The 16,440-nt window shown below is 33.3% G+C and overlaps 1 protein-coding gene across 1 annotated transcript in view; it reads left to right on the top strand.

Moving 5' to 3' along the window:
* The window catches only part of LOC136037880 (cubilin-like), a 33,662-nt gene that overhangs the window by 12,863 nt on the left and 4,359 nt on the right, over positions 1 to 16,440 (top strand). The window contains exons 6-10 of the mRNA XM_065720734.1: positions 2,069 to 2,288; positions 7,393 to 7,487; positions 11,860 to 12,012; positions 13,197 to 13,339; positions 14,722 to 14,863. Of these exons, the coding sequence (XP_065576806.1) occupies positions 2,069 to 2,288; positions 7,393 to 7,487; positions 11,860 to 12,012; positions 13,197 to 13,339; positions 14,722 to 14,863 (753 nt within the window). The remainder of the gene's footprint in view (positions 1 to 2,068; positions 2,289 to 7,392; positions 7,488 to 11,859; positions 12,013 to 13,196; positions 13,340 to 14,721; positions 14,864 to 16,440) is intronic.

Raw genomic sequence — 16,440 nt, forward strand, 5'->3', positions numbered from 1 at the left:
TGTTAAGCGGAGTCCCCCAGGGTAGCTGCCTGGGTCCAATATTATTTGTTTATTTATTAATGATCTGCCTTCCTCTGTTCAGCATTCTACTGTCAAGATGTTCGCGGATGATGTAAAACTTTATATACCAGTAAAAGACCAAAAATATGTGCAACTTTTACATGAGGATCTTGACTCTCTAACTTATTGGTGCGAATCTAATTCCATGTTCATAAACCCTTCTAAGTGTGTTGTTCTACACTATGCTCGTAAACTCCCACCTGTGCATACTTACCAGCTGTCTGGCATACGAATCCCTTCTAACGAAATAGTGCGTGACCTTTGTGTTTACTTTGATACCCAATTGAAATTTGATAAGCATGTTTCGGAAATTGTAAAGAATGCAAATTATCGTTTATCGTCTATAAGGAGAAGCTTTAGTAGGTTTAACCTTCGTAATTTCTTACTACTATACAAATCAATGGTCCGCCCTCTTCTTGAGTATAATACTTCTCTTTGGTTTCCATTATGTTTAACGAATGAGCATAGGATACAAAAGGTCCGGAGAAGGGCCACTAGATTGGTCCCATACCTTCAGCGCCTTTCCTATCTGCAGAGACTTTCTAGGCTTCAACTCCCGTCGTTGAAGTTTCGTAGACGTCGCAATGACCTTGTAAATGTGTTTCGTATAATTAAAGGAGTGGATGATGTTGATCCAAATTTATTTTTTAAATTTAGCCATTATCACTCTACTCGTCAGCATGATTATAAATTATATCCCCCAAAACCACTGAAAAAAATTGGTCAATTATCTTTCGTTAGTAGAGTTGCCGGACCATGGAATGGTTTGCCTTTGGATGTTGTCAAGGCAGAGAGTGTTCGAATTTTTAAGAGTGCATTAGTAAATACGCCTTTTTATTTAGACGCTTTTGTTGTGTAGTTTCGTGTTATTTAGAAATTTTTGCTGTTTAGTTTGTTGTTGCCAATTTACTTTAGATTAGTATTATGATTTTGTGTTTTTGCGATAAGCATTGATGCTTACCGCTATTTGTAATAATATATATATATATATATATATATATATATATATATATATATATATATATATACATATATATATATATATATATATATATATATATATATATATATATATATATATATATAAGTATATTATATATATTTATATATAAGCATATTAAATTTTTCTGTGGTATAGACGCTTATCTTTCCATATGTAAAAATATGAGATATAGAAAAATTTCGGTATTTAAAGATACCATGCAAAGAAACGCCTTATATTAGATACCAATACATTCGAGGAGGCATTAGAAATGAATTTTTAATTGCAGTTTATATAGCTGAATAGTTGAAGCTAGGAAACACTTTTGTTGATTTATTTCTTGTAGAGCAAGACAAGGAGGTAGAGTAAAATCAGTGAATTATAGCGGTGTAGAGGTGAGTACCTTGACCTTTTTCCCTTAAGCGTATATGCCCGACAGTCATCGTTTAGATTCCTGCATATAGAGTCGTCAATAGGAGAAGAACAGACTGGATCCACCATGTGCTCTGACTCGTTTTCGTGGTGGGCATGGCACACCAAACGTTTCGTTTGGTGTGCCAAAAGGGTTTTTATTTAATTAAACATTTTCTTGCAGCTCAGAATCTAAGGCCTCGAATGCTCAAAAACACATTCTTCTGTTGGTTGTTGATTTTTCATGGTATAAGTTTCAAAAAGTGTAAGCCCTTTGTCATGGTCATTTTCAATTGAGAACATGCATAAATTAAATGTGGTGTTCCACAAGTCTTCAATCTCTAATTTGTTAGTATATTTGGAAACGTAGACACTCCACTATTTTTCGAATTTTCAGAGAGGGAGGGGTTTCTGTTTTATGCAATGTAAACTCTTTTCATTGTTGCAGATTTTTCGATGCGGATGTAAATTGTTCGTTTCAAGTTAGTTTATTTCAGTGTACCTATCAGTAGAGGGAAGGTTGAAGACAACACTGACGTTTATGCTTATGACGCTATGCTATGACATTATGCTGCTGATATTATGACAACACTGACGTTATGATGTTTATTTTAGTGTACCTATCAGTAGAAGGAAGGTCGAAGACAACACTGACATTTATGCTAGACCAGCTTCAAAGGAGCTTTTACAATTGTTGGGACACCTATCACGTGTTTGGAACTGAAGGCAGTAATGCACCTCCGGTTGGGATTGCCAGAAATGCAGAACGGTTTATGCCAACCCAGCCCCAAATGGCTTACCCGGTAAACGTGACTGTTGCACTGGCAAATTATATGTAAGTCTCACTTTTATTAATATTTGTCTCACGGTTGGGGTAACCATATAAAGCGTGTGCTTCCATATTTTATTGTTATTCAATCATTTTTCGATTTGTTCCACTTTAACAAAACATTTCAAAAAAATATTGATTTTTAAGATGCGAACTATCAGATTGTATTTCATAGCCATAGGCTATAGTTTGCATGTTTTGTACATACTATGCATAGAAAACAGTGTTTTTGATTGTGTTTCTGTATCCCTCAAGAAATTTTTTTTTGAAATACATGTTGAAAAATATCACAGAAATTTGCAAATTAAATTCAGTTTGGAGCTGTTTTGGTGTTGTGAGATGGTTTGGAGTCTCTGCTCAGTCACAAGCTCCTTCCTCCGTTCCTACCGCTGAGGAAGGGGCCCTGCTTGCATGGCTTCATAAGCGGTGTCAGGGGACCTGTCATGAATTTAGCTGACCAAAACCGTGACTGCAAACAACGCTAGCGCCCCTCGAGGGAATAATGGCCTAGTAAACGGAATCACGTTGTGCTCCTTTAATAAATGATAATTCTTTTGGGTTTATTATGTTTTGGTCGGAAGTGATTAACCTCTTTGTACCCATCTTGTTTATAATGTGTTGCCCCCTCATAGTAGCACTGACGTCCACTGGTTGGACTGTTGCTCTCCATTAATTTCAGTGACTTAATAACATGAAAATTACGTTATGGATAGTTACGACGTTTGAAGAAATTTGTCGTAGCGGCATTTTAAATGACAAATTCAAACGTTTGGGAATTACAGACCGGGACACCGGGACACAAATGACGACCGGGACACTCAAAAAGAAATTACAGACTGAGACACCGGGACACAAATAACGACCGGGACACAGGGAATATAAATGACGACCGGGACACAGGGACAAAACTACAACGGGGACGCCGGGGGGCACAGGGGGGATATATAAATGATAACCGGGACACGGGGAATGTTCGATTAGCAATCACCATCAACAAAGCTCAAGGGCAATCATTATAATAATGAGGTATAGATCTGAATACGGATTGTTTTTCCCATGGACAATTACATGTTGCTTGTTCAAGAGTCGGTAAACCTGACAATATATATTATATATACATATATATATATATATATATATACTAGCTGTTGGGGTGGCGCTTCGCGCCACCCCAACACCTAGTTGGTGGGGGCGCTTCGCGCCCCCCCCCAAGCCCCCCCGCGCGCGTAAGTCGTTACGCGCCATAATAGTTACGCGCCATTGTAGTTGTGTTCCTATGTCCCACCTGTGAATATAGATAGATATATATATATATATATATATATATATATATATATATATATATATATATATATATATATATATATATATGGTTTTAACTACGTAAAACTTGCGAATATACAACATTCTTTGCTGTCCCATTGTCTTTGCATATAAATAGATTGTCAGGTTTACCGACTCTTGAACATGCAACATATAATGGTCCATGGGAACACAATCTGTATTCAGATCTATACCTCATGATTCTAATGATTGCCCTTGAGCTTTGTTGATGGTGATTGCTAATCGACCATTCCCTGTCCCGGTGTCCCGGTCGTCATTTATATCCCCCTGTTTCCCCCGGTGTCCCCGTTTTAGTTGTGTCCCTGTGTCCTGGTCGTCATTTATATTCCCTGTGTCCCGGTCGTCATTTGTATCCCGGTGTCCCGGTCTGTATATACATTCGTTTTTTAGTTTTGTTTTTCTCCTTTATTTTTTTCCTTTTTTTTTCTTTTTTAGCTTATTTAGATTTTTAGATTTTTTAGTTTTTTTATTAGTTTTTAGTTTTTTTTCTTTTTAGTTTTTTTGTCCCGGTCGTCATTTATATCCCCCTGTTTCCCCCGGTGTCCCCGTTGTAGTTGTGTCCCTGTGTCCCGGTCGTCATTTATATTCCCTGTGTCCCGGTCGTCATTTGTATCCCGGTGTACCGGTCTGTATATACATTCGATTTTTAATTTTGTTTTTCTCCTTTATTTTTTTCCTTTTTTTTTTCTTTTTTAGTTTATTTAGATTTTTAGATTTTTTAGTTTTTTTATTAGTTTTTAGTTTTTTTTTCTTTTTAGTTTTTTTGTAGTTTTTACCTTCTTTTTAGTTTTGTTAGTTTTTTTTTTTACTTATGTCCTGGTCGTCATTTATACTCCCTGTGTCCCGGTGCTTTGTTGATTGCTAATCGAACATTCCTTTTGTCCTGGTCGCTTTCTCTTTGAGTGTCGTCATTTATTTTTTTCTTTTTTAGTTCTTTTAGTTTTTACCTTTATTAGTTTTTTTTAGTTTTTTAGATGAAAATTTTTTTTTAGTTTTTTCCTTTTTTCTTTTTAGTTTTTTATTGGTTTTTACCTTTATTTTAGCTTATTTTTCAGTTTTTTCCTTTTTTTTTAGTTTTTTTTTATTTTTTATTTTTTTTAGTTTTTTACCTTTTTTTAGTTTTTTTAGTTTTTTTAGTTTTTTTAGTTTTTTAGCTTTTTTACTTTTTTTTATTAGTTTTTAGTTTTTTTGTAGTTTTTGCCTTTTTTTAGTTTTTTTATTGGTTTTTACCTTTATTTTAGCTTATTTTTCAGTTTTTTCCTTCTTTTTAGTTTTTTTTAGTTTTTAGTTTTTTTAGTTTTTTACCTTTTTTTAGTTTTTTTAGTTTTTTTAGTTTTTTAGCTTTTTTATTTTTTTTATTAGTTTTTAGTTTTTTTTGTAGTTTTTGCCTTTTTTTTAGTTTTTTTAGTTTTTTAGCTTTTTTATTAGTTTTTAGTTTTTTTGTAGTTTTTGCCTTTTTTTAGTTTTTTTAGTTTTTAGCTTTTTTATTTTTTTTATTAGTTTTTAGTTTTTTTTGTAGTTTTTGCCTTTTTTTAGTTTTTTCAGTTTTGACTTCACCTGATCCAGTTTTTTCAGGTGACGTCACCTGATCCACGATCCACAGATCCACAGACAACTTATTTTTATATATATAGATAGTTTTTTTTATTTTACTTATGTCCTGGTCGTCATTTATGCTCCCTGTGTCCCGGTGCTTTGTTGATTGCTAATCGAACATTCCTTTTGTCCTGGTCGCTTTCTCTTTGAGTGTCGTCATTTATTTTTTTCTTTTTTAGTTCTTTTAGTTTTTACCTTTTTTAATTTTTTTTAGTTTTTTAGATGAAAATTTTTTTTAGTTTTTTCCTTTTTTTCTTTTTAGTTTTTTATTGGTTTTTACCTTTATTTTAGCTTATTTTTCAGTTTTTTCCTTTTTTTTAGTTTTTTTTTTATTTTTTATTTTTTTTTAGTTTTTTACCTTTTTTTAGTTTTTTTAGTTTTTTAGTTTTTTAGATTTTTTACTTTTTTTATTAGTTTTTAGTTTTTTTGTAGTTTTTGCCTTTTTTTAGTTTTTTCAGTTTTTTTTTTTAGTTTTTTATTGGTTTTTACCTTTATTTTAGCTTATTTTTCAGTTTTTTCCTTTTTTTTAGTTTTTTTTAGTTTTTAGTTTTTTTTAGTTTTTTACCTTTTTTTTAGTTTTTTTAGTTTTTTACCTTTTTTATTTTTTTTATTAGTTTTTAGTTTTTTTTGTAGTTGTTGCCTTTTTTTAGTTTTTTTAGTTTTTTAGCTTTTTTATTTTTTTTATTAGTTTTTAGTTTTTTTTTGTAGTTTTTGCCTTTTTTTAGTTTTTTCAGTTTTGACGTCACCTGATCCAGTTTTTTCAGGTGACGTCACCTGATCCATCCACAGATCCACACACAGACAACTTATTTATATATATATATATATATATATATATATATATATATATATATATATATATATATATATATATATATATATATATATATATATGTATATATATATATATATATATATATATATATATATATATATATATATATATATATATATATATATGTATATATATATATATATATATATATATATATATATATATATATATATATATATATATATATATATATATATATATATATATATATAGATGTATGCTTTGTGAGTGTCTGTCCAAAACAGTAATAATAATTTTAAACCTTGCCGGAGAGCTGGCCTTTTCCGCAAAAAAAAAAATTCATAAAAGAGGCTCACAGTTGCAGGTGGGGGTGTCATTAAAACCAAAAACTACTACATATACAGCTAAAACCCACTGCAGCACCAAGCTGCCTGAGGCCAACACAGCTACGCGCTGCTCCTTATCCATCCTAATCTATTCAAACCCTCCCTATCTACACCCTCCCAGAAAGGTTCCATTTTCCTTAAATCTTTCCAAACAAGATCCTCCCATACCAACTGGGGACGACCTGCTTTTCGTTTGGTCCTAGAAGGTTGGCCGAAAAGGAAAATCTTTGGCATATATGCAAATCTTGGTTGTCTACTTACTACTATGAGCTGCAACCAAACTACGTACAACGTAGCTCCTATAACATAATAACTTATTTTTGTCTGCAGCATTTCGTTTTAATATCAATAGCATAGGGTGAAGGGGCTAGTTTTTCAAACCAAGTCTTGATAAAGCTTTGGTAATGCTTGAATACAGATTGAAAATTGTAAAAAAATAAAAAAAAACAATTTTTTGAAGCTTTCGAAAGACCACGGATGATATCTACGTGTTCTGGTATTTTTACATTTAATGTTCGTCCAACCATCTGAAGAATATTTGAGAGATATGCATATCTCTGATAGATATGTAATTTGAGAGACATGTATAATAAATTTTGAAGATTTTTGAGAATATGTGTGATGTGGATGAAAAGCCAATTTTTTTGTGGGTTGCTAAGAAACCACTGCCTGAGAAGCTATGATTTATGATGCCCTTTATTTGGCTTTAATGGCAATCTCTTGTGCCCAAGTGTTGGGGTTCTTTGTGTTTTTTTCTAGTGGCTCCTTGATTTGTAAAAAAGGCTCACTAACTTGAAAAAAGCCAAGGGCCGTTAGGAAGAATAATTTCGAAAAATAAGATAAAATCAGCCAAGAGACATCAATAGAGATTGCAATTATTGAAGAGAATTGCGCGTTCAAGGAAATTATAACAAGTATATTTGCTATGCAGAGCTAGTGTGGTATCCTTAAAAAAAAAGGAAAAAAAACTGAACAATACTATTTTTAGTCCAGCGAAAAGGACAACGTTTCCTGAAAGAAGAGCCTGGAAAATACATGTCAACCAAATCCCTTGCGATTGTGTTGAAACTAAAGTGCCAAGAGGTAAGTATATTCATAGTCATTTAACAGGGTGACGAAAGTAGTCCAAAAGTATAAGGGTCATTTAAAAAATCGAACACCCAAGTATCGCTATTTTGAACCAATGTGCTTGCGCACTGTCAATGCGCATGTGCATGTACGACGGGTATTAGAACCATCAGCACACGTGCCAAATTCAAACCAGAAGGAGCGTGAAACGGACTTTGATTGGATGAAAGTAATCGTCTTCAACTAATCAGATACCTTTTTTACTGATGTAAAGCTATTGAAAGGGAAGATAATACCCTAACAATTTTTGTTACAAAGGCAGAAAAATAGAATTGATTAAAAGGTAATTTAACGTATTAAATGAGGTAACGTGTGGTGATTTAAAGTGTTAAATACAAGGTACAGTCCTATTTTAAAGTGACTTGCGAGCTACCATTGGCCAAATTTATGTTTCAAGTGAAAAAAAGAAAAAAAGTGAGTAAGTCGTGCTAGTTTTTAAAGATTAAAATTTAAATCTTATGTTTTATCATTTGTCAATCTTAAAATTCCTTAAAGGCAATGAAGACTGTTCGATTAAGAAATGAGTCAATTAAGTCCTAGTTAGTTTTAATCAAATAATTAAGTCAATTAAGAATGGAAAAGGGATACTTTATCTAATGTACAAACTTAACCCAAAAATTAGTAGCCAAAACTATTAAACTTTTGACATATTTTGTTTGATTTCTACTATACAAAAGAGTAAGTGGGCAAAATTCAGCCCCCTTCGGCCATCTAATATTTAAAAAGGAATATTTAATGCCATTTTGTGGTAAAGTGTCTTTCTTGAAATGGTAGAGCCAAGAATTTTAATGGGGGAAGAGTTATGACACCAAAAGCTCAAAATTTGTCCTATTATACATAAATTGTTATTTTTCTAATCTTAGCTCTTGAACCCTAGGCACTATCTTCTGGCTATAAAACTATCGAGTGAAACTAAAACCAGAACTCAGCATTATCAAAAACAGTTACAAAATTAGGTGAATATCTCGTAAATGTGGTACATAAAGATGAAATACTACTTGTTGAAATAAGAAATGCACAAACTGTTCTATTTGCCAAAATCTTCAGCAAACTTCTTGGAGTAGGATCACTTCAGCTATTACAAGAAAGGTCCGGTTGATGAGGGAGGGCATTCTACTGCTGCTGTAGGGAAATCGGCTACAGGGGTAGGCGTATCTCTTTTTGGATAAGCGGGCTCATTAGTTGGGCGCCACTGTTATGCATGGTCCGGTAAAGTCTCAGTGCATGACCACCTCTTAAGGAAAAATGTATGTTCCTTATCTTATGCTCTTTCAATGGCCATGGTCGCTCTTCGGACCCTAAACTCGAATTTCTAGAAGTTACCACTTGAGATCTTTCTTTGACATAATTGTAAAACAGATTCTCTATATTTTCTATTGTCCATTCCAAGCTACAGTGCATGAAATGATTATGAAAGTTGGCCCCAAAAATTGGGGCCTCACTTTTTACCACACTTTTTAGACTTGGAAGGTTTGCTTGTGAATGAATAAATTTCATATTTTAACAGGAAAGCCACGTAAAGCTTTTGAAGTATCGAAGCTCCGCTAAAAAGAACGAAGATTGCTTAGTAGATAAAACCTAATAAGGTTGACTTAACTGCTACTACTATTAACAATTCACTGCAGAACTTTTATTCGACAATTAACTACAGTAATTAAAGATGACTAATTCAACGATCTTGTTTTTGGAAAAATATCTGCTCGGTTTAGATTTAAAACTTCAGCGGTCACAGTACCTTTTTTTTAGCTATCTCTAACTGCAACTAATTAAAATAATAAAGTATCCTAAAGAGCCTAGAAGAGATTGCGAATTTTCATCACAACATGAACATGCCTCACGTGCGACAAAACATCTTTTCTGCTTTTTTTTTTATTTAAAATTTTTTCCAACTCGATATCTGACTTTTGATAATTGTAAATTATTAACATATTAGTACAGCAGGAGGGGGAGGTTTTTCTCGCTAAGGTTGGTCGCTAATCTCCAGTCTCTATAAAAACTTTAAAAACACGTCAAAATGTGAAATTAATGTCAGGGGCTAAAAGAGCTAAGAGGGAGCTTTCTTGGGGGGGGGGGGGGTGGTCGTGAGCCCCTTCTTGGAACTTTGAAGTCGACGTCGAAAGTAAATATAGCAGCAGTGGGAAATTTCTTCCGGAAGGGTCTTAAAATTCGAAAGTCGAGTGTTACATGATTTAGTTTGTTTTTTGTTGTATATGTATGTATACGGCCTGAAATATGGCTTTAAATACAGTCATTCATTCATTCATAAAAGCTAAAATGAATAGAATTTATTCCTTACTTTTTTTTTCGTGGCTTAGTAGATAAAACCTAATAAGGTTGACTTAACTGCTACTACTATTAACAATTCAATGCAGAACTTTTATTCGACAATTAACTACAGTAATTAAAGATGACTAATTCAACGATCTTGTTTTTGGAAAAATATCTGCTCGGTTTAGGTTTAAAACTTCAGCGGTCACAGTACCTTTTTTTTAGCTATCTCTAACTGCAACTAATTAAAATAATAAAGTATCCTAAAGAGCCTAGAAGAGATTGCGAATTTTCATCACAACATGAACATGCCTCACGTGCGACAAAACATCTTTTCTGCTTTTTTTTTTATTTAAAATTTTTTCCAACTCGATATCTGAATTTTGATAATTGTAAATTATTAACATATTAGTACAGCAGGAGGGGGAGGTTTTTCTCGCTAAGATTGGTCGCTAATCTCCAGTCTCTATAAAAACTTTAAAAAACACGTCAAAATGTGAAATTAATGTTAAATCCGTCTTGATTTCTGGGAATGTTTCTGGTCTCCGATGTCATGATGAAAGTAAAGAGTAACATAAAGAGTAACATTCTTTTCAGGTGTCAGGGGCTAAAAGAGCTAAGAGGGAGTTTTCTTGGGGGGGGGGGTGGTTGTGAGCCCCTTCTTGGAACTTTGAAGTCGACGTCGAAAGTAAATATAGCAGCAGTGGGAAATTTCGTCCTGAAGGGTCTTAAAATTCGAAAGTCGAGTGTTACATGATTTAGTTTGTTTGTTGTTGTATATGTATGTATACGGTCTGAAATATGGCTTTAAATACAGTCATTCATTCATTCATAAAAGCCAAAATGAATAGAATTTATTCCTTACTTTTTTTTTCCGTGGAGTTCCAGTCTCCAGTCTCCAATATCTAGGTTAATAAAATATGCATATTTATTTTTAATCATTATTTACAGTATTTAAGAACCAATCGTCCATTTTGGTTATTTCACACTTTCACCTGAATAAACTGTTTTTATTCATCTAATAAATTCTACCATCTGGTTCCTTTAGTAATGTCCAATTCGGGATTCCCCACTGCGGAAATATCAGAAAAATTGGGAAGAAACGAGATCATTACATGCTCAAAAGAATAAAAACTGATGAATTGAGCGTCTTCCATGACTAGCATTGTTATTGTAATGCAAATTGGATTGATTTCCCCCTACTTTATAAAGCATTTCTAAAACTAAATATGGTAGTTTTGACTATTGGTTCAAATAGCCAAGCAGAAGGTTTTGCTATCCAGACAAAAAGTTTGGCTCAACACCGTTAAGTTTGACCTCTAGCCGATCCGCAGTTTCAGGAGACACTGAAAACGGGTCAAACGGTTTTATTTTGGGGGAGAGGGTATAAAAATACTTCAAAAATGCATTAAAAATTTTATATTTATTTTTATTACGTTTTTGACGAGTTGGATGAACACTGGTCAAGCAAAATATCGCACCCCTGGGCTTTCCTTACTTTTCAAGACTTTATGGTACGTTAATTTTCACTTCACCATTTAATCAGTCAGATTTCATTTTTATTCTGAGGGTTTCCAGTATCTGTAAACAGTTTTGGTCCTTCGTCCCAGCAATTCCAAAATATAGAAGCCCTAGGGTAGGATAACAGTAAGCTCCATTGTAACACTTTCCAGATAGAAGTGAATGTTTTAAGCCTTTAATACCTCATCCCCCAGGGTAAGGATTAATAGACATAAACTTCAAGGTAACGGGAAAAACCCTTCTGACAGGGCCGTATCCAGGGTTTATTTTTTCGGTGGGGTTTTACAAAATAGTTTTTTCGGAGCGGGGGGGGGGGTGGTTACCAAACACTTTAGAAACGCATTAAAAAATATATATTTATTTTTGTTGTTTTTGATGAGTGGGATAAACATTGGTCAAGCGGAAATATTCACTTTCTGTGTTTTCGTCAGTATTTTCATTTGGCCTTTAAAAACCCCCTTTTAGATAGTTTTCTTTCTTTATGTTATGGCAGGCCAGTGTGGTTTAAGAAATTATCTTCTTTTTATCTGTTTCTCAGCTCCATCTGGATGTCTTCAATATTACGAGGGTATATCTGGCCACATAAAAGGATTCAATTTTGATGGTTTTGGGTGTTTTGCACAGGTACCTTACTGCAAAGTTCACGAAATGGTCGACCCGTCAGACTGTGACATGCGAGTTGGATTCACTGGTACCCTTTTCATTATTTTTTTCCACTTAAAAGTTTCATTTTACCCCTAAATTAAAAAGTGGGAATTCATTTTAAAAAAATGAAACGACCTTCTTTAAAAGACAAGTAACAGAAACGCGAAGAGAAGACGTCAGAAAACTAGCAAGGCTGGGAAGGAGCGTACAAAGAGAAAGGGCCTTGGGGTTAGCCACACTACCGTAAATTCTCCCTAATTAAGGCACTTCTTATTAAATTTTTGAACCATTTTCTATCTTTACACCCCCTCCCCCCCCCCCCCAAAAAAAAATGTATACATGTCTGATGCTGAAGTATATCCAAGAATTCAGAATATGATTTTGGATTAAGCTTATTCTGGAGGAAAATATTGATAAAAATCAAGCTTTGATGGAATCCCGACAGTTCGTGCAAGAGTGGGGCGAAGTCATTTAACCTCTAAAAATTACCTTTAACTGTCTTAACTACAGATATATTCCTGAAAGTTTTATCCTCCCATCAAAACAATTGTCAAGTATCCAAGAAACTGTCCAAAAAATCTGATTAATTTTTAACTGAGACCTGTTGCCATACTTTCCTAAAGATTTAGTTGGAAGGTTTTTCTACGGAGTTTTTTTTTTAATAAGATTAATAATTAACACGATTAAAATAAGATTACATAAAAAAATAGTTAATAAAAAAAATTCTAGCTAACCTTAGGCTACTTCCTGAATCTAGGATCTTCGTAAATTGTAAGAAGTATTGAAAACTTTTTCCAGGAGTTTTCAAACTGTTACTAACATGTTTCGGAAACATATTTTGAAAGTTTTTTGAATAATGAATTGATAAAATTTTGTACATATTTTAAAAAACAATAAATGGTTAAGCAATAAAGAATACGTATTAACAAATTATGAATTCCGATACCTGTATGCACTTTCTTTAAGGGTAAAAACAACTTTATTACCCACAGTACAGCCATACGCTGTGTGAGTCTGTACATCTAAGACGTTTGTACTCCCTATAGGTACACGCAGTACGTACCTACGCACTTACGTTGCATAAAGGGATGGTATACTGAGATGCCATCATTGACGCCATCTATTGTTAACCAAGGTGTAGAAAACTCAAAGTGAGGATGGTTAGTTCAAATCTAGTGCTGCATTTCATATGTCCCCTGAACCATTTATTTGGCATCAAACATTTTTTAGGTCATTTGAACAATCTTGATTATTCAGTATGCATCCAGGAGGAGGCAGGGTTTTGTGGTATTGAATACGCAGAATCCCAACCAAATTCATTTTCGATGACAAACGTCACTGAACTGCCACAGCGAACAGTCCCTTATGCTCAGGTCTGTCATTCTTTCTTCTTGTAGGATAAGTCAATGTTAAAGTGAAACAAATCTATTTTTGGCACGTTTGAGAATACTGATACCCTAAAATAGTGGGAAATAAAAAATTATCAGTTCACACGTGTAATAATTTGGAATTCAGGGGCTAGTTCAAATTTCAGCAGTTGTCAAAGTTCTATGAAACAAGTTATTTACCTTATAGGGATACTAGGGAATAATAAATACAATTTTATCGGCTTGGTTTTGCTTTATTGTTATCAGCTCTCATAAAAAAAGTTATAGTAATTCCAAATTATTTTGAAAATTATGAACAGATTAAACAAAAAAAAAAACACTAAAATGAAGGATTTACCTTTGCTCACAACTTTGAAAGCTTTAACTGGACTTTATTCACTTCACTGTAACCGTCATAAAAGTGTTGACAACCCCAAACAATTTGCAAGTTCTGCAAAACAACGAATTTCCTTTCAGAATAACAGTAAAAAAGATCCAGTTAACTTTTTTTTTAAATTAATTATTCTCAGGTTTCGCCGAGTTGTGGTATTTAAATTGTAAATTGGTCTTAAAGGTATTAACCAGTTTATATGTATTTAGCCAAAATTAGGAGATTCAGCTTCAGTATTTTAACTGTGGGAGCCTGTATATCAAAAGTTCTCTTTTTAGACTGTATGCCCCTTAAAACCGACCATACCCACATCCTCTTCAATATACTCCCAGCCATTTGAATTTAAATACGTTTTGTAAATCATACTCAAATAAGCCCTAAGAAACTAATTAATTTTTTTTCTCTTCTCGTTTTTAGGTGGTGGATATTTGTGACGCGGTTCTTTCACTTCTCCTTTCTAGCATCCCAATCAAATCATAACTAAAGCTTAATTTTAAAAGTAAAAACGTCATGTTTAATGAAATTATTCGACATGGTAAATAATGAGTGAGTGAGGTTTTTTTTAAGCCTCTGCTAACAAATCAGTTACAATAATTCAAAAGGTTCTATGACAGACAATAAAGATATTACGGGAGAGCGAAAAAGATAAATATTGGCTTTAGAATTGTAAATTGTTATTTAAGAGTACTTAAAGCTTTCTCTTTGCCCTCCGAGAGATGGCAACACTAGTCTTGATATCATAGTCTCTGAATTCCAGCTATTTTGGTATTTGAGAAAAGAGATATAATTTATTTAGGAAAAGAATGGAACTGGTAATTATATTGAGAACAAAATAATATACAGGACAATGGACTGAATCATTTGATTGAGCACATTTTATTGTCTGAAAAGTATCCGTTTTTATTATATAATGGTTGCTCTTTTAATACTGCTAGTATTTATTTTCTATATTCTTCTATTCTTCTTTTCTCTTTTTCTATACTCTTCTATTTTCTAGTCTGGAGACCGATTATGTGCAAGTGATTATTTAGGAATTGTGAGGTCACGTAGCGCCATGCCTGAAAAGGGTGTTCCAGTAACAGATGACAGGTTCTGTGGCACGGCTCTTGGTTTGACAGACTGCAACGGGCCTATTAGAAGTAAGTAGCTTGCTAGTTGAACAGTTTCCATCATTTTGAGTCCTTATGCCAAACCGGTGTTAGAATCAAACTTCATAAAAGGAAGATGTACATTGTGCATTCTCTCCATAATACAAATAATTTACTGAGATAATTAATTTTCATATATTAACTATAAATGAAATATATTAAGTAAAATTGTACTAAAGAAATTGTCAACCAAAATAAGATTTAAAAATAGGCTCCTGAGCTACTCAATCTACTATATCTTTACTGACAGTTTATTGAGGTGATAAGTCACCTGAGACCAACAAATCTAGGCGTCTTCCTCCTCCGCGTCGATCTTTTAAAGGCTTCACTCCCTTCTATGAAATTATAGAACAATCTCTTCTGAGATTGTTTCCAATTCAATGATGTCATTTTTTTGCTTAGCCCCAGAGTGATGGTCGAAAAGCATGATTTTCGGCGGCCCATTATCATTCATTCTTATAACATGTCCTGACCATCTTAGTTTTCTTTCATGATAGCCCTGGAAAGTGACATCGAGTCCCATTTTTGTATGGCTTATATTTTGAAATCCGGTCATTCCAACGAATAAGTAAAACTATCCTTGCGCAATTCATCAGGAAAATATCTACCTCTTTTTCCTAGCTTTTCAATCCTACCTTCTTCCTATCCTAATTCATCAGGAAAACTTTTAGCTCTTCTTCCTACCTTCTCAATCCTAATTCTTCCTATTCTAATTCATCAGGAAAATTTTTAGCTCTTTTTCCTATCTTCTCAATCCTAATTCATCAGGAAAATATTTAGCTCTTCTTCCTACATTCTCAATCCTAATTCATCAGAGAAATATTTAGCTCTTCTTTCTGTCTTCTCAATCCTAATTCATCACGAAAATATTTAGCTCTTCTTCCTACCTTCTCAATTCTAATTCTTCCTATCCTAATTCATCAGGAAAATATTTAGCTCTTCTTCCTACCTTCTCAATCCTAATTCATCGGGAAAATATTTAGCTCTTCTTCCTGCATTCTCAATCCTAATTCATCAGGAAAATATTTAGCTCTTCTTCCTACCTTCTCAATCCTAATTCTTCCTATCCTAGTTCACCAGGAAAATTTTTAGCTTTTCTTTCTATCTTCTCAATCCTAATTCATCGGGAAAATATTTAGCTCTTCTTCCTACATTCTCTATCCTATTTCATCAGGAAAATATTTAGCTCTTCTTCCTACCTTCTCAATCCTAATTCTTCCTATCCTAATTCACCAGGAAAATTTTTAGCTTTTCTTTCTATCTTCTCAATCCTAATTCATCAGGAAAATATTTAGCTCTATAAATAAAGCCCCCCAAGTCTCAGTAAATACTTAACCCCTGTTGTTAGTTTAGCTTCCAGAATTCCAAATCTTAGTAAGATTTGTCTCCTCATTCTTTCAACTTGTTTCAAGTGGGTAAAAAACTTGCGCTTTTCTCTTTATATCTTCAATATATATACCATCCTTGCTAAGAATAATAATTCGTTTTTATCAATTGTTTTTTTTTCAAGTTGTTTTTACCGTTAACTAAATAGAAAATAGTTGATAAGTTTCCTCTTTTGAGGCAAA

The sequence above is a fragment of the Artemia franciscana genome, chromosome 17, assembly GCF_032884065.1.
Source record: "Artemia franciscana chromosome 17, ASM3288406v1, whole genome shotgun sequence".
NCBI classification, from domain to species: Eukaryota; Metazoa; Arthropoda; class Branchiopoda; order Anostraca; family Artemiidae; genus Artemia; species Artemia franciscana.